The sequence below is a fragment of the Bos javanicus genome, chromosome 28 (genome assembly GCF_032452875.1).
Source record: "Bos javanicus breed banteng chromosome 28, ARS-OSU_banteng_1.0, whole genome shotgun sequence".
Classification (NCBI taxonomy): domain Eukaryota; kingdom Metazoa; phylum Chordata; class Mammalia; order Artiodactyla; family Bovidae; genus Bos; species Bos javanicus.
Genome location: NC_083895.1, coordinates 29,255,409 through 29,270,084, shown reverse-complemented (window position 1 = coordinate 29,270,084; position 14,676 = coordinate 29,255,409). Strand labels below are relative to the sequence as shown.

General features: G+C 53.2%; 1 protein-coding gene across 18 annotated transcripts in view; it reads right to left on the bottom strand.

Annotated features, from left to right (window-relative positions):
- LOC133240635 (cadherin-23-like) overlaps positions 1 to 14,676 on the bottom strand; it is a 377,180-nt gene that overhangs the window by 38,501 nt on the left and 324,003 nt on the right. For all 18 annotated transcript variants that reach the window (XM_061405805.1, XM_061405806.1, XM_061405792.1 and 15 more), the window contains 5 exons: positions 12,920 to 13,157; positions 11,398 to 11,503; positions 9,723 to 9,850; positions 4,837 to 4,909; positions 2,801 to 2,917 (listed from right to left, as the gene is read on the bottom strand). In XM_061405805.1, coding sequence (XP_061261789.1) covers positions 2,801 to 2,917; positions 4,837 to 4,909; positions 9,723 to 9,850; positions 11,398 to 11,503; positions 12,920 to 13,157 — 662 coding nt within the window. The remainder of the gene's footprint in view (positions 1 to 2,800; positions 2,918 to 4,836; positions 4,910 to 9,722; positions 9,851 to 11,397; positions 11,504 to 12,919; positions 13,158 to 14,676) is intronic.

Here is a 14,676-nt window from a genome sequence, read left to right as displayed (position 1 = left end):
TGTTTTTGTGTAACTAAGATATGGAAGTCGTTTGGTAGTGGTGTTACAGTAAATGCTTGACAGCTGGATCCCCAAAGGGAAAAAAAGGGCATTTGCTGATTTCCCTGGTTATAAATATTCCCACCAGGGCCCATGTGAAGCTACCCACTCGGTAGCACTGAACTTGGAGTTGGGAAGAGATGTACATAACTCACGAGCAGGTTCTCACCAGCAGGCAGGAGGCAGCTCAAGCCAGCTTCAGTGCGGTCTGGCAACCGGCCACCTATCGTCTCACAAGGGCCACTGGACAGAGCCGGCGCTCTGAGGACAGTGAAGTCCAGGTGTGAATTCTGATGACTGTCCTTTCCAGGAGCTTAGCCTGGGAAAGTTAGTTAATTTCTTCGAGCCTCAGTTTTTCATCTAAAACAGATTAGTATGCTTTCAAATCAGAGCTTTGTGAGGATTAAATAACTATAGGTGAAGTTTCCAACGTTCAGAAAATGCTCGTTTCTTTCCAAGGGACTGTGAGGGCCCTCCAAGCGCAAGGACTGGGTGCCATCCCCGTCGGTCAAGCTGTGTGACCTGGGGCAGGTTACTTAGTTCCTCTGTGCTTGGTTTATTCTACCGTAATGTAAGGGAGCTGGGCCAGTGGCCCCTAGGACTCTTCCACTCCCGTATTTCCCCTTCCTGCCATGATAAGGAAGCTGGGGTTGGGGGCCGGGGCTCTGAAGGTGCTAAGGCCAGGAACAAAAGCCTGGCAATCGTTTGCCTGCCAAGCCACACTCCGTGCTGGGGTGGTGTCAATTAATTGGCAGGGCGAGGAAGAAATTAATCTCTAAAAAGTTTTAAACATGAACTTGTCGGCATGATAGATGGCTCCTCCTGTCTGGGAAATTAGATCCAATTAAGGCCACCTTTGAGGAGTGGGCCTGGCTAATTTGACCAAGGCGCTCAGAGGAAAACGCTTACACCTTTGGAGCTGAAGGAGCCGTGTTAAGGCAGCAAGAAAATGTCCAAGTCATTATTAAAGGCCCCAGGGTAGAGATGGAGTCCCTGACTGGGGAGGCAGGGTAGGTGCTGAAAGGTCAGTGTGCCCGCCACTGTATCTGGGGGCGGCACACAGCTCTACATGGCTTTAGAGAACAGAGCGCTGAGAGTTTGGGCTCTGGAGTCAGAAGTTCAGGCTCTGAATCCTGAGTCCAGTGATTTAACCTCTCTGCCTCAATTTCCTTGTAAGGAAAACAGGGATGACGTGAAGGTAAGACCTACCTCAGAGTGGTGGTGATGTTGGTCAGAGCACTTAGAACAGTGCTGAGTGCCTGCTTAATGACATTACTCTGAGCTCCCCAGAAACATAGACTTCCTGAGGGTGGAGGCTCCTGAGAGGTCAGAGGGATGCGCCGTCTTTGTCAGAGGCGGAACAGGAGGCGCAAGCTGGCCCTGGATGTGTTAAGTCTTTGTACACCAGCCATCTGCTCCCCGAGCTTCCAGGAAAGTGGGGTGAAAGAGACTGAAGGCAGACTTGGAGCACGGAGGCACAGATAACAGGAAGACTAGATGCCCTGCTGGGCCACTGACCACCCATGGCAAGGATGGCCAGTGTCCATCAAAGATTCCTGTTCCCTTCCCAGGCCGGAATGATTGCTGGAGAGGAGCTGCCAGGCCAGGGACTATGATGTTCCCCAAGCCTTCCTTGCATTTGGCAGGGCCATTGCCTGGCTCTGGCCAATGGGATGTGGGCACAAGTGATGTCTGTTACCTCCAGGTCTGACCCATCAACATCTCCTTGCACAATGTCCCACATTCCCTCTTCCCTTCTGCAGTGACCCTGGAGCGACAACATGGAAGGAGTCTGGGTCCCTGAATCACCATGTGGAAGACTCTCCACCAAACACAGCACTGGATTGCTGTGTGAGTTAGAAGTTCTATTGTGTTAAGCCACCGAGGTTTCACGGTTGGCCTGTTCAGCATCCACAAGTTCCCTTACCTAATACAAAGGAGAACTTGGAAGTAGGGAGCCTTGCACATTCACTGAGCTGACTTAGAGCCCCGTGAGGCTGAGGCCATGTCTATTCCATTCTCTTTCCCCAGCACCCAGCGCCGCACCTGGTGGAGAGCAGGCCCCCACTGACAGCTGAGCAAAGGTATGAATGAATGTCCAGAGGCCTCTCATTCCTTTCCAGCTTCTGACTTAGAAGTCTGGGGTATCTTGCTACTTTTTTATGCCCTGCTTCCCTCCCGGCCTCAAGGAGGACAGAAAGCTGGAGGGAGGCATATGGAGAAATGAAGAAGAAAGGAGAGTTATACGGACTGAGCAGGGAGCTGAGGATGGGGGCCCCAGGGTGAAAAGACCAAGAAAATAATGCTAACAACCTAACATAGTCAGTACTTACTGCGTGCCAGGGACAACTCCAAGTTCTCTATAATGACTCCTGTTTTCACACAACAGCCCTAGTATGTATATCCTCTGTCGGTGGGGAAACTGAGGCACATTTCATGTTAGGAAGAGACATTGAGAATGAGGTCAGCCACTGAGACACTTAGGCTTGAAGAAAGGTGTCCTTGAAGAGCAGTGGTTTAGCCAGATAATTGTGAAATGGAACATATTTAAACCATGACTCTTCACCACCAGAAAGACATTCTTTGGTGAATGAATTCACATTGTGATCTTTTTTTTTTTTAATATCAGTAATCTCACTCGGATATTTTAGGAATAAGGCCAAGTGCTCCAAGCTGGTGTGCTCAGGAGATTCTGGCCCAGAGGACGGTCCCCAGGCTGGGTATGGAGCATCAGCTGAAGGTGCAGAGGATCAGGGCTCACCTGAGCGGGCATTGATCCGGAACTGGGAAGAGCCCTCCAAGGAGTAGATGATGGACTCCTGGCCGTATTCCCGGGAGCGGTCCAGGTCTGTGGCATTCAGGAACAGCACTGTGGCTCCTTCCGGGAGACAAAAGGAGTGGGGTCTGCTCACCCTGGGCTCATAGCCCCAGGCTCTGGGAGCAGGAGAGGGCACAGGAAGTGGAGGAGACCTCAGAGGGTAGGAGGCCTGCCCCAGGGGCCATCTAGGGATGAGAGTGGGCTCCACCACCTGCTCCTGTGGCCCAGATTCCTGGACTGTGTGGGAACAAGGCTCCATGGGAGGGAGTGGAGCCTGGGAGGGGTCAGGCCCACCCCCTTCCTCCCCCAACTCAGTCCTGGTCCAACCCCAGAGCACACCATGCCCCACCCCATCCTTCCCTGACTGGCCCCCGCAATAAATGAGCTCAGAATGGCCAGCTTTGACTTTGACTCAAAAAGAAATGAAGCTCCATATTAAATTATTCTACATTTATTGTATTCAATTTTGGTCTTATTTTATCTTGCTCACAAGGAGAATTTGTAAAGGGTTTTTATTTTCTCTTTACTGCTCAGTTAAGGCCCTCACTTTCATCTCTGTGAAACCCTGGGTCAGGGGTTCAGCCTTTCCAGCAGCCTGTCCCGACTCTGAGGGCAGTCTTTCCTACAGCCATGCCCCCCAGGGCTTCCGGATCCCTCCTTCCAGTTCTGGCAGGGTGGTGAGAAGGGTCGGTGTGTGGCCTTCTAGAGTCACCACGCCCTGGCTGGAATCTGGTGGGACCTCTGGCAAATGCCTTACTTTGTCTTAGCCTTAGCTTCTTCCTCTGTAAAATGGGTATAACTATAAAGCCTGAATTGTGGGGTGGCTGGTGAGGATCTTGCGGGATAAAACAGGTAAGACACAGGTCTGACCCATGTCAGACCACGGTATCTATCATGCCGGTGAATCAACAGTTCCTGGGGGGTGTGAGGGCCAGGCAGCGGCTGTGGACAGTCAGGTCTTTCTGGGTCCCTCTGGGGAGCCATGGGGCCTCTGATCTGACTCCTAGTCCTGTCCTGACAGGAGGACAGGCACCTTTGCCCTGATACACTCCTTTATCCCGGCACACTCAACGTGGAAGAGGATTAAGTGCAGGATGAAGGTCTCTCCTTGTCAGTCTCTAGGGACAGAGGGGAGTGCAAGGGGCTGCTTCAGTAGTGGTGTTCTCCAGGGGGTGCCTGAGACTGGCATGCGGCAGGGTGGGCTGGGTCCAGCTTGGGCCCTGTCCAGCAAATCATCCGACGCCAGGTGGGTACTTTTAGAAGGTCTCTTCAGAAGGCCCGGCAGTGCTAGGGAAGGTTACCTCTGGTTCCAGCTGCTCCCTGACCCCTCTGCTATCTCTGACTCAACGTGTCCCTGACTCCTACAGCTGTCCCTACTCTAGCTGTCAGATTCCAGCTGTCCCCTGGCTCCTCTGGGTGACCCTAACCCCTCCAGCTGCTGTAGCAATTCCTGACCTGAGTCTCCCCCACGGAACATCCACTCGGGGTGTAAGGGTAAAGCTTCTGGCCTGCTCTGAGGACAACTCAGGTGTGGAGCTGGTGGCTCTGGGTCTGCAAGGTGGGCCCTGGCACTTGAGATGCAGCCCAGGGAGGAGCCTCCCATTCTCTCCTCACCTAGGAACGCACGCTACCCTCCAGGGCGACCCCCTCAGCCATCATGGGCCCTGGGACTGGCCTCATGCCCCATAAACCCGGAACTTGCAGGGCACTCTTGTTTACCTGAGGTTGCTGAATTAATCCTCAGCCATCGTTCTCTTCCCTGAAGGAAAACTAGCCACAGGGGGTGTAGGGACCAAGCGTCCAGCAGTGTCTGCACACAGTCGGCGCTCTGGAGGAAACTGCCGGCTGGTGGACAACCGCACATCTCCAGAGGTCCCACTTGTGGAAACACAGGGAGGGCAGGGGCCTCTGGCATGTGTGCAAGGTCAGGCCTGCACCCTGAATGCTGTGCCTGCCGGCCTCCCTGACCCGGGCCATACCTGCCATGATGTTCTCCACCACAGATACAAAGTAGGCAGGCTTGCTGAAGGTGGGGGGGTTGTCGTTCTCATCCTGGAAAGAAAACGGACAGGCTTCAGGAACCAGGAAGCAGTCTGGATCGGTCACTGCAGGGAGGCTGGACACGGCTGGCACCAAGGAGCTCTGCTGACCTCAGCGTGTCACGGAGCCAGGTGGGGTGTCACAAGGCAATCAGGTGACCCTCCAGCTGGGCTCCAGTTCACAGTGGCAGGACAGGCCCTGGAGAAACGTGTGGGAGTCGAGAACGGATGGTGATGGCCAGAGTGATGGAGAATGAGGCGCCAGTTGGGACTGCCTGTAACTCCAAGTTCACCTGGCTCCAGCCCCACACTTGGGCCTTCCCATCCAGCTCCACCAAGATGCTAGTAGAAGGTTCCAGGAACCCTCCTATCAATGTTCGCCCTCTTAGAAATAAAGGGAGAGAGGAGTATCTCAACCCAGAAGATACTGAAGTATGCAATGGCAGGCAGGGGGCTCCCAGAGCTGGAATTCCAGACCCTTCTGCACACACGTAAGAACAGCAGCACCTCCACCTGCTTGAGCAAACGCGGTCCAGAACCCCCAGCTCCGGTTCTAGAGCAATCCCTCCTCAGGCCCAGCCTGCATGAGTGGCCAGAAGATGGTGCTAAGTCAATGGGTTGCCTCAGCAGTGTGGGGCCCGGGCTCCAGCCTCTGCCTCCTCCTGTTCCCACAGCTCCTCCACAATCGGGCAGACTTCCCTACCCTCAAAGACTCTGGTCCTCAGTGCTCATCAACCACCTTTGCAATCACCCAGTGAGAGTTCCTCCCCGTTTCTTCTTGGAGGAAGCCTCGCTGGCCCACATGGCTTGGTGCCTTCTCCCCCTCCCCAAGAGCCCAGTGTGGGGCTCAGGGGGCAGATGGGTGGTAGCCCCCTGGGGAGGCTGTAGGCTTCGGCCCTCAATGATGCAGACTCCCAGGGGCCCACTTCTCCCCTGGACTGGGAGCCCTCTCGGGGAGAGGCTCCTGTACTGAGTCACTCTGCTGGAGTCACTCACTTCTGGCTGAGCAAACAGGAAGGAGGAGGTGGCTTGGACACAACATTAGGAATCAACTATTTGATAAGACAAATTTAAAAAATAAATTAGAAAGGAAGGAGACAGCCTGATATGTGGCTGTCCACCCCTTGGGACTTCAGAGGCTCCCATCGTGCTGGGACTGTGGTGCCCAGAGTGTAGCATTCTTGTTCCCCAATCTGGCCCCTGGCTCTGGACCACACACCAGTTCCCGCTGACCTGTCCCTCTCCCCAGCCTCAGAGAACTGGCAGTGAGAGGCCCCACCTGATGTCTGATGCCCAGCAGCACACCTGGTCATCCCTGGTGTGGGCACGTGTGCCCCATATACGTACATATTTAAGCCTTTTGCTTGGCTGCACAGAACGGCGCGGAGAATGTCAGTGACAGAGCATGAGGCAGAAACTTATTAGCGCTGATATTTCCCCGGATCCTGGCGCTATATTCACTATTAGTTCTAATTCAGCGGCTCCCTCTACAAAAGCTTATTGTCCCCTAATGGGAAATCTACAAACCGAGTTTGACTTCTTTATTAAAAACCAACAAGCAGTGGATGAAAAGGAATCACCTGGCCCCCACGCCCGCCCCCTCCTTGCACAGCCCTGTCGCCTTGATCTGCCTCTCCCCACCCCCAACCTGAGCAGTAAATGCTGCCATCAACTCCTTCATCTCTGCTGGGGCTTTTTTTGTTTTTTTTTTTCCCTTTTCTGTTGAGAGAAAATCCCTTTGGAAGAGGGAGGAAGCAGCTCAGCCAAGTGACAGCTACTTAAAAATCACCCACATGAAAAACCAACCCGGAGGCGGTGACCTTTTCAAGTGTGGTCCTTAGACACAAGTGACTGCACTGTCCCAAAGCTCTGCTCAAGAGACGATGCTCACTCACAGTCAAGGTGGTACCTGCCTTTGTTACCAGATCTGCCCTGCTGCCACAGGCCAGGGCAGACCCAGAAGGGAAGTACAGGGTCCCTGCTGACCTGCATGATGGTTGTGAGGAAATCTGAAAATAGCACCCCTTCTGCTGGACTGAGGTGGCTCCAGGCCAGGGCACGTGTTGGCTTGCTGAGAGGACAGCAGCCAGGTAGACTCCTGCCCTCACTTGCCTCTGGACATGGAGACCCCCGCTCCCTCGTATCAGGGAGGGAGATGGAGGCTGCTGGTCACTCTTCTATTCACAGTAGATAAAAGGTCAGTTCTGACTCTGGGCCATTCACTTCCTGTTCCAGCTCCATGTGAAGGGTTGAGGCAAAAAGAGAGAGAGGCCCTCCCCAGGTCCTTTCTTAGCGAACCACAGGTTGGGAAGCGGGCTGGGATTTGGGGCAGTCCCTGGGATTCAAGATCCCATGAGGGCAGATTTTTGAAGGCCTCACTACTCAGAGTGGTTCCCTGGCCAGAAGGATCAGCGTCTCATGGGAGCATGTAGAAATGCAGAGCCTCAGCCCTTCCCCAGATGTGCTAAGTGAGAATTTGCATTATACGAAGACGCCTGGGGAATCCACATGAACTCTGAGGCACACTAGTCTCAGTCACATGAAGACTGGGATGTCCAAGCCTCCAAACCTAGGAGTGTGGTGGGTAGAACGTGAGCCCAGGAGTCAGACTGGTCAGAGTTCAAATCTTGGCTAACTAGGACTGGAGGTAAATTCAAATGCCACTTACCGGCCAGAAAGCGAGGAAGGCACTGGTGACCCTGCACCAGCTATGCTCCCTCCCTGAGCCTCAGCTGCCTCGTCTGCAGAATGGGATCGAGAGAGCCTATGTAACATGAAAGCCGCTGGCACAGCACGAGGCTCCAGAAGTTTGAATTTCCACTTGGTCAATGCTACGTACCCATACCTGGGTAGCATGGAACACCTCAACTTATTTCCCTAAACCTCCCCTACTCTCACCCTATTTCACATCCGTTTCCAAAAAGTCTAGAGCAGGTCCTTCTCTGTCCAGCTGAATTCCCTGGAACTCCCTGTGCATTAGAGAGCCTGAAGTATGGACGCTGCCACTGGAACGCGTCCGTCTTACCAGCAGTAAGATGGCCCATGTTACTGGAGCCAAGTACCACCCACAGGATCAAGCTTAATCTTCATGACAGTACCATGAGGATCCCCACTCTTTAGATGAGGAAACTGAGGTTCAGAGAGGAAAAGAATCCCAGGTCACATGGCTAGACGGTGGCAGAGCTGAGTGTCAAAGCCATACGCCTCCCAAGCCATGCTCCTCTCTCTATTCAGTGTCCCTTTGTGGGGGAGCAGGATTCATAGTCACCTTCATATCCCTCCCCAGTCTCTACTGCACAGCACACACGGGAAGAATTCACTGCTTGCCTGAGCAGAGCAGGATTCTGGTTGAAAGTGGTGGTGGTGGTGAGGGGACTGGTCAGGGTTACGAGTGTGGCCAAGATTAAGGGGACACTGGGGGCTGTGGTCAGGGTCAGGGCCATGCAGGCAAGAATACCAGGATGTGGTCAGGGCTGGTAGCAAGCGTACTGTGCTTCTCCGCTCTTAGCCTTGGGTTTCAGGTGGGTGGTCTCAGGTTAAAGGCAGGCATGCTTTTGGGTTTTTGAGGATCTCCTTCTGGCCTCCCCGTGGAGCCTGAAGTGTCAGATGAGGGTCCTAGACTCTGCCCTTCCATTTCCTGGACCTGGTTCTATAGAGCCTCTCTGTCCCCTGTTCCCCCTAAATGTTGCTCCCACATGCCCAGATGCAAGGTTCCTCCAGGCATCACCCTAGACTTTTCCATTACTGCCCACCCCAACATATTCTGTAAGCAAGTGGGGTCCCCTACCCAGGGCTGGCCCTGGAGGCTCAGTCTTGGGTTGAGAGGATGAGGCTCGATAAAGGCAGGTGTGAGGCAACACCAGGGGATGTTGGCAAAGCCGGCTGGGATAGGAAAGTCATCCGGCAACCTGCTCTGGGCAAGTTTCTGCTGCTGCTACTGCTGCTGCTGCTAAGGCGCTTCAGTCATGCCCGACTCTGTGCGACCCCAAAGACGGCAGCCCACCAGGCTCCCCCGTCCCTGGGATTCTCCAGGCAAGAACACTGGAGTGGGTGCCTTTGTCAAATCACAGCGAATCTCCTAACCTGACAATCTGATCAAATCCTCCCGGAGCCGGTAATGCACTAACTCTTCCATCAGCACGTGTTCACCGTCTCCACAGGCAGTAGCCTTTAATGGGATGGAGGTGGGTGTCTGGGCCGGGGGGCAGGAAGGCCCACTGGCCTGGTGTCAGACCATGATCTGCATCCCTGGGATTGCTGTGGGAGCTGTGTGGGGCCAACGAACCAGTGTGGAGATGGATTCAGTGACTGATAATTTCAGACACGGAAAGCACTAAGGTGTGCTTGATATTCGTGTCAGACAAGCTGTGGTTTGGTTTCAGGCCCCTTTAGATCTTCAGAGGAATGGAAAAAGGAAGTGAAGAAGAAAGAGGGGCCCAGAGAGAGATAGAAGAGAGAAGATGACCTTCCAGGAATTCCCTTGAACTTCACGGAATGTGGCTATAAATGAAGGAACACAGGACATTACCTCCCTGCATGAGCCCCAGCTCCTGCTCCACCCCAGAGGGAGTCCCGAGGCTTCGAAATGAAATTAGAGCAGGACTATCAGGCTATCCTTGGGTCCCAGTGCCCCGTGCCTTCCCTGGCCAAGCGAGGAGGCAGTTTGCTAGGGGACAGCCTTTGGGACAGTCTGAGTAATGCTCTGAGCTGTGGGGACAGCCAAGGATGTGGGGACACAGGGTTTTAGCAGGGCTCCAACACTCTGGGAGCACAGTCACCACCTCAGTTCCCAGAATAGCAAGGCCAGTGCACCCCTGGGTACTTACAAACACCTCAATGGTGACAGAGACAGTGCTGTTCAGAGGAGGGTTGCCAGCGTCCTTTGCCATGACGGTCAGATAAATCAGTCCATTGGGTATCTGTTCATAATCCAGGGGGCGGCTCACACTGATCACTGAAATGACAGGACAGGCCCCAGGCCCTCTGTAAGCAGACTTTACATGCCCATCTGGCCAGGGCTCCCCTTTGGACAGACAGGGTGTGGCTGGCTTGGCCTGGTTTTTCCCTTCTGCCTGTGAACTCCCAGAGCCTCATGGACTTGACTGAGGTTTACTGACTACTTGATCTGTGCCAGGCCCACTCTTGAGTCCAGCAGCTGGCAACTATTTTGGTGGTAATGTAAGCCCCACTTTACAGATGAGGAAAGCAGGCTCAGAGAGGTTCAGTGTCTTCCCCAAAGACACACTGCACATGCCTGGACTCTCACTTTTCCTTTCATGCTAAGTCATTGATTTTCAGTTTTGGGAAGGAAGACGTACTGGCTTGGGAGTGGGGGCATAGGCAGTCTGCAAAGGCATTACCCACAGTATTAAACTGCCACTTTCTATTTGGGAAACAAACACAATTACCACTTTAGTGATATAAAGCCCAAGGGTGGTTCTTCTTGCTGAGAAGGTGGTGAGGTGTGAGGGTGGCAGAGGTGTGGGACTGCTCAGCTTTTAAAAGCGGGCACAGATCTTACAGAGGCCCTTAGGCTGTAGCATCCTGAGCCAGGATGCAGCCTCTGCAGGTCCATGTCTCTGACACAACTGTGGGGTAGGAGGAGGAGTGAGTCCCACACTCAGAGTCACCCAGTGCCCATCTGCTCTGTCTTGGGGACACTGAGCTCATCTTCCAGCATTAGGGAAGCTTTGCGGAGGAGAGGACATCCAAATGATCTTAAAGCTAGCCAGAGGTAAAAGGGAAGCAGGGCAAAGGGGTGGGGAGGAAGGGCTTTCCCAGTGGAAGGAGCAGACTCTGCAAATCACAGAAGTGGCCCCGTCAGGTGCGAGTGCAAGTGGTTCTCAGCAGCTGGACTCTGGTGGGGAGGGAGGTGCTGAAAGGCAGCCAAGAGCCCGATCACAAGGGCCTGCCCGGACAGTTTTGCTGTGTGACTTTGGCAAATCGCCCTCTGTCTCTGGGGCTCAGAAGAAAAACAAGTGGTCTCTTGGGATCTTGGAGCTTGAGGTTGTTGCTGCTATTTCCTTCCTGGGCTCCTGGGATCAGGACCCACAGTGGGGCAGGTAGGGCAAGTTCCAGAGTATGGCAGGGAAAGGGAAAGGCCACTTCCAGGAAGGGCTGGGCAGTAGCCACAGCGTACCCAAATGATGGGGAAGCTTGGCTAATAAGCCTCCCCCAACCCCACCCCCCACCCACACCACAGATCTGCCCAGACACCTTTTCTTAACAAAGACCTCACACACGGTGGTAACTTAAGAAGCCCAGCTGGCCACAAAACTAAGATTCAAAGATCTGGCTGATCAGAGACACAGATCTTGAGCCTATGAAAAGGTGACCCCACACCACATGCTGCTCCAGCCGACAGGAGCTGTGGGGCAGCTCCCCAAGTGGCCCAAGGTGTCTGGGAGGCAGAAGGGCCCCCTCCTGAGACAGGTGTGAAGTGCAGCCCTGTTCCCACCTGTCGACCCTCCTCCCCAGCCGGGCCCTCACTCCCGCACGTACCACCATAGCCTTCATACACACTGATGTCGAAGTAGCTGCCGAAGGCAGAGGCATTGACGATGCTGTAGGTGATCTGGTTGTTGGGAGGCGAGTCTTCATCCGTTGCCTGGAAGGAAGATGGTGAACAGAGCCCATGAGCTTTCAGTGATGCTGGGGCCAGAAGAGGGTGGAAGGAAAGAAGGGCTGGACTCTCTCTGAGCACCCTTCTCTGGGTGATCCAGGCTCTCCCTGTCCCCGAGTTGAAGGCTACCCTCTGGCTCCCAGCAGACACTCATGATGTAGGGGTGTGGAGGTATTCTGGAGAACCTAGAGGGCAGGCTGAAGGCCTAGAGGGAACAGAGGAAGTCTAGGCCTTATCCAGAGGATGAAAAGAGTCTCCACCACACCTGGCATGACCATCACCTAGACCCCTAGTCCCAGCTGGACCTTCCTGTGTATGGAGGCCTTCCCTGACCACTGGACTGGGTTAGGTCCTGTGCTGGACACACCATTCGTCTCCTTCCTGATTATAGCCTGTCTACTTTCTGCCTTCCTTGTTCAGACTGTCAGCTCCATGTGAGAAGGAACTTCATTTCTTGACTGCAACTTATACTTAGAGTTCAGCCCAGTGTTTGGCACCCAGCAGATGTCTAATAAATGCAGGTTGAGATGGATGGATGCAAGGAGAGAAGATACTTGGAATGGGGTCAGGTATCCTCCTCCTCCTTGACCGTCTCTGGTGTGGCTGCATTAATTAGCTCTTCCCAAATGTCTCTGACCCTAGGAGCCTCCAGGGGCCTCCCTCCGGTCTGTGTGTAAGAGGAGCTGGGCAGGGAGGTGGGCAGGGTCCACTGCAGAGCCATGGCCATACTGGGTGGGCATGTGGTTGTGCCTTCTGTGTGTCTCCCATGCCCACCTCTTCCACCTTGCCCTTATCCCTGCCTCCTTCAGAAGTAAGTTCTTATTGGAGGCTCTGGGTCCTGTCACTCTGGGTTGGCAGAGTGAGGAAGGGGCATGAGATGTTAAGAAGTTTCTGATTACAGGTCACCCGTGTATGGTGGAGGGACTCACTGCAGGAGGAGGCTTGAAGCATGGAGCCCCAAGTTCTGGTCCTGGCTCTCTACTAATTCATTGGGCCTGCCTCTCCCTTCCTATTTCCCCTTCCGTGAACCGGGTTGTGTCCATGGTCTCTGGCTCCTTCCAGCCGCAGCGGTACCTGACTGTAGGCTATCACTAAAGGGTTTGGATGGGGGGCTTTACACAAAGAACTGCTTGGCACTCACCAAGGGAGGTGCAGGGTGGTGACTGGAGACCTAAAGTCTAAGCCAAAGCAGACACTAGTCTTACCCAGTAACCAGGGATGCAAAGTGATGCTCAGAGGTGGGCCTGACACAGATGGAGAATGTGACCCCTGATCTGCGAAGAATCCTTCGTGGGTGGGTGTCAGCACTTCTTGCAGTGGCTCTACAAAGGGGTAGTCAAGGAGACGGCAGAGAGAGAGAAGGACAAGGGAAACAGATCAAATGGCACCCCGGTATCTTACCCGGAGTCGCACCAGCTGTGTGACGGAAGGCTCGTTCTCTCTCAGGGCGCCCACATAGGCATCCTTCTGGAAGGTGGGCACGTTGTCATTGACATCCAACACGTTGATCCTGACCCGGCCTGTGGTCTCCTCGCCGCCCCCGTCCCGGGCAATGACCGTCAAGGTGAAGCGCTGGATGAGCTCGTAGTCCAGTCTGGCAATCAGCACGATGAGTCCTGTGTCCTTGTCCAGAGAGAACCTGTGTCAGGCCGGGAGGAGGAAGGGAAAGGACACCCTGGTTTAAAGCGGTTTGTGGATAAGGGCCTGCGTTTACCAGCCTGTCCTTGCCCAAGGTGATTAACAGAGAGACATTAACAAAGTCTGAAATTTGCCTTGTCATTTTCCCTAAATAAGAAGAGCAGCTATGTTTAACAGGAGGTGGTGGGCAGGGATCAGGACCACATGAGAGATGAATGATGGTCAGGTACTGAAAGGGCAGGAGTATGTTGATTTAATCAATGAGGAAACTTGGGCAGAATTATGCTCCTCTTGCTGTGGACAAGAGTTTCTGCCTACTGGAGATATTTAGATGTTAAGGAACTGCAGTGGTCAGAAATTCTTAAAACTGATACCACAGAAGTACAAAAGATTATTAGTGACTACTAAGAAAAATCACGGAGAAGGCAATGGCACCCCACTTCAGTACTCTTGCCTGGAAAATCCCATGGGCAGAGGAGCCTGGTAGGCTGCAGTCCATGGGGTCGCAAAGAGTCGGACACGACTGAGCGACTTCCCTTTCACTTTTCACTTTCATGCACTGGAGAAGGAAATGGCAACCCACTCCAGTGTTCTTGCCTGGAGAATCCCAGGGATGGAGGAGCCTGGTGGGCTGCCATCTATGGGGTCGCAGAGTCAGACACAACTGAAGTGACTTAGCAGCAGCAGCAAAAAAAATCATATGCCAACAAACCAAACAATCTAGAAGAAATGGATAAATTCCTAGAAACACACAGACTATCAAGATTAAATCATGAAGAAATAGAAAGTCTGAACACACTGGTTACTGATAAGGAGATAAACCCAATAGTCAAGAATATCTCCCAAATAAAAGTCCAAGACCAGGTGGATTCACTAGTGAACTCCATCAAAAATTTGAAGAACAATCAATTCCAATCCTTCTCAAACTCTCTCCCAAGAGAGAAGAGTAAGGAATACTTCCAAACTCATTTTATGAGTCCAGCTTTACCCTGACACCAAAACCAGATAAGGACAAGACAAGAAAATGACAGGCCACTATCCCAATGAACAAAGACGCAAAAACCTCAGAAAACATTACAGATCAAACCCAACAGAACGTTAAGAGGACCATACACCACGATCAAGTGGGATTTATTCCAGGGATGCAAAGATGGGTCAGCATCTGCAAATCAACGTGACGTGTGACACTAACACAGCGAAAGATTGTATCATATGATCATCTCACTAAACACAGAGTAAGGGCTTCCCTGGTGGCCTAGTGGTTAACAATCCACCTGTCAATGTAGGAGACGTAGGTCCAATCCCTGCTCTGGGAATATCCCACATGCTGTGTAGCAACTGAGCCTGTGTGCCACAACTACCAAGCCAGTGCTTTAGAGGCGGTGAAGCACAACTACTGAGCCCACACTCTGTAACTACTGCAGCCTGTGCCCCTAGAACCCACGCTCTGCAACAAGAGAAGCCACTGCAACAAGAAGCCCAGGCACCACAATGAAGAGCAGCTCCTGCTCACAACGAGA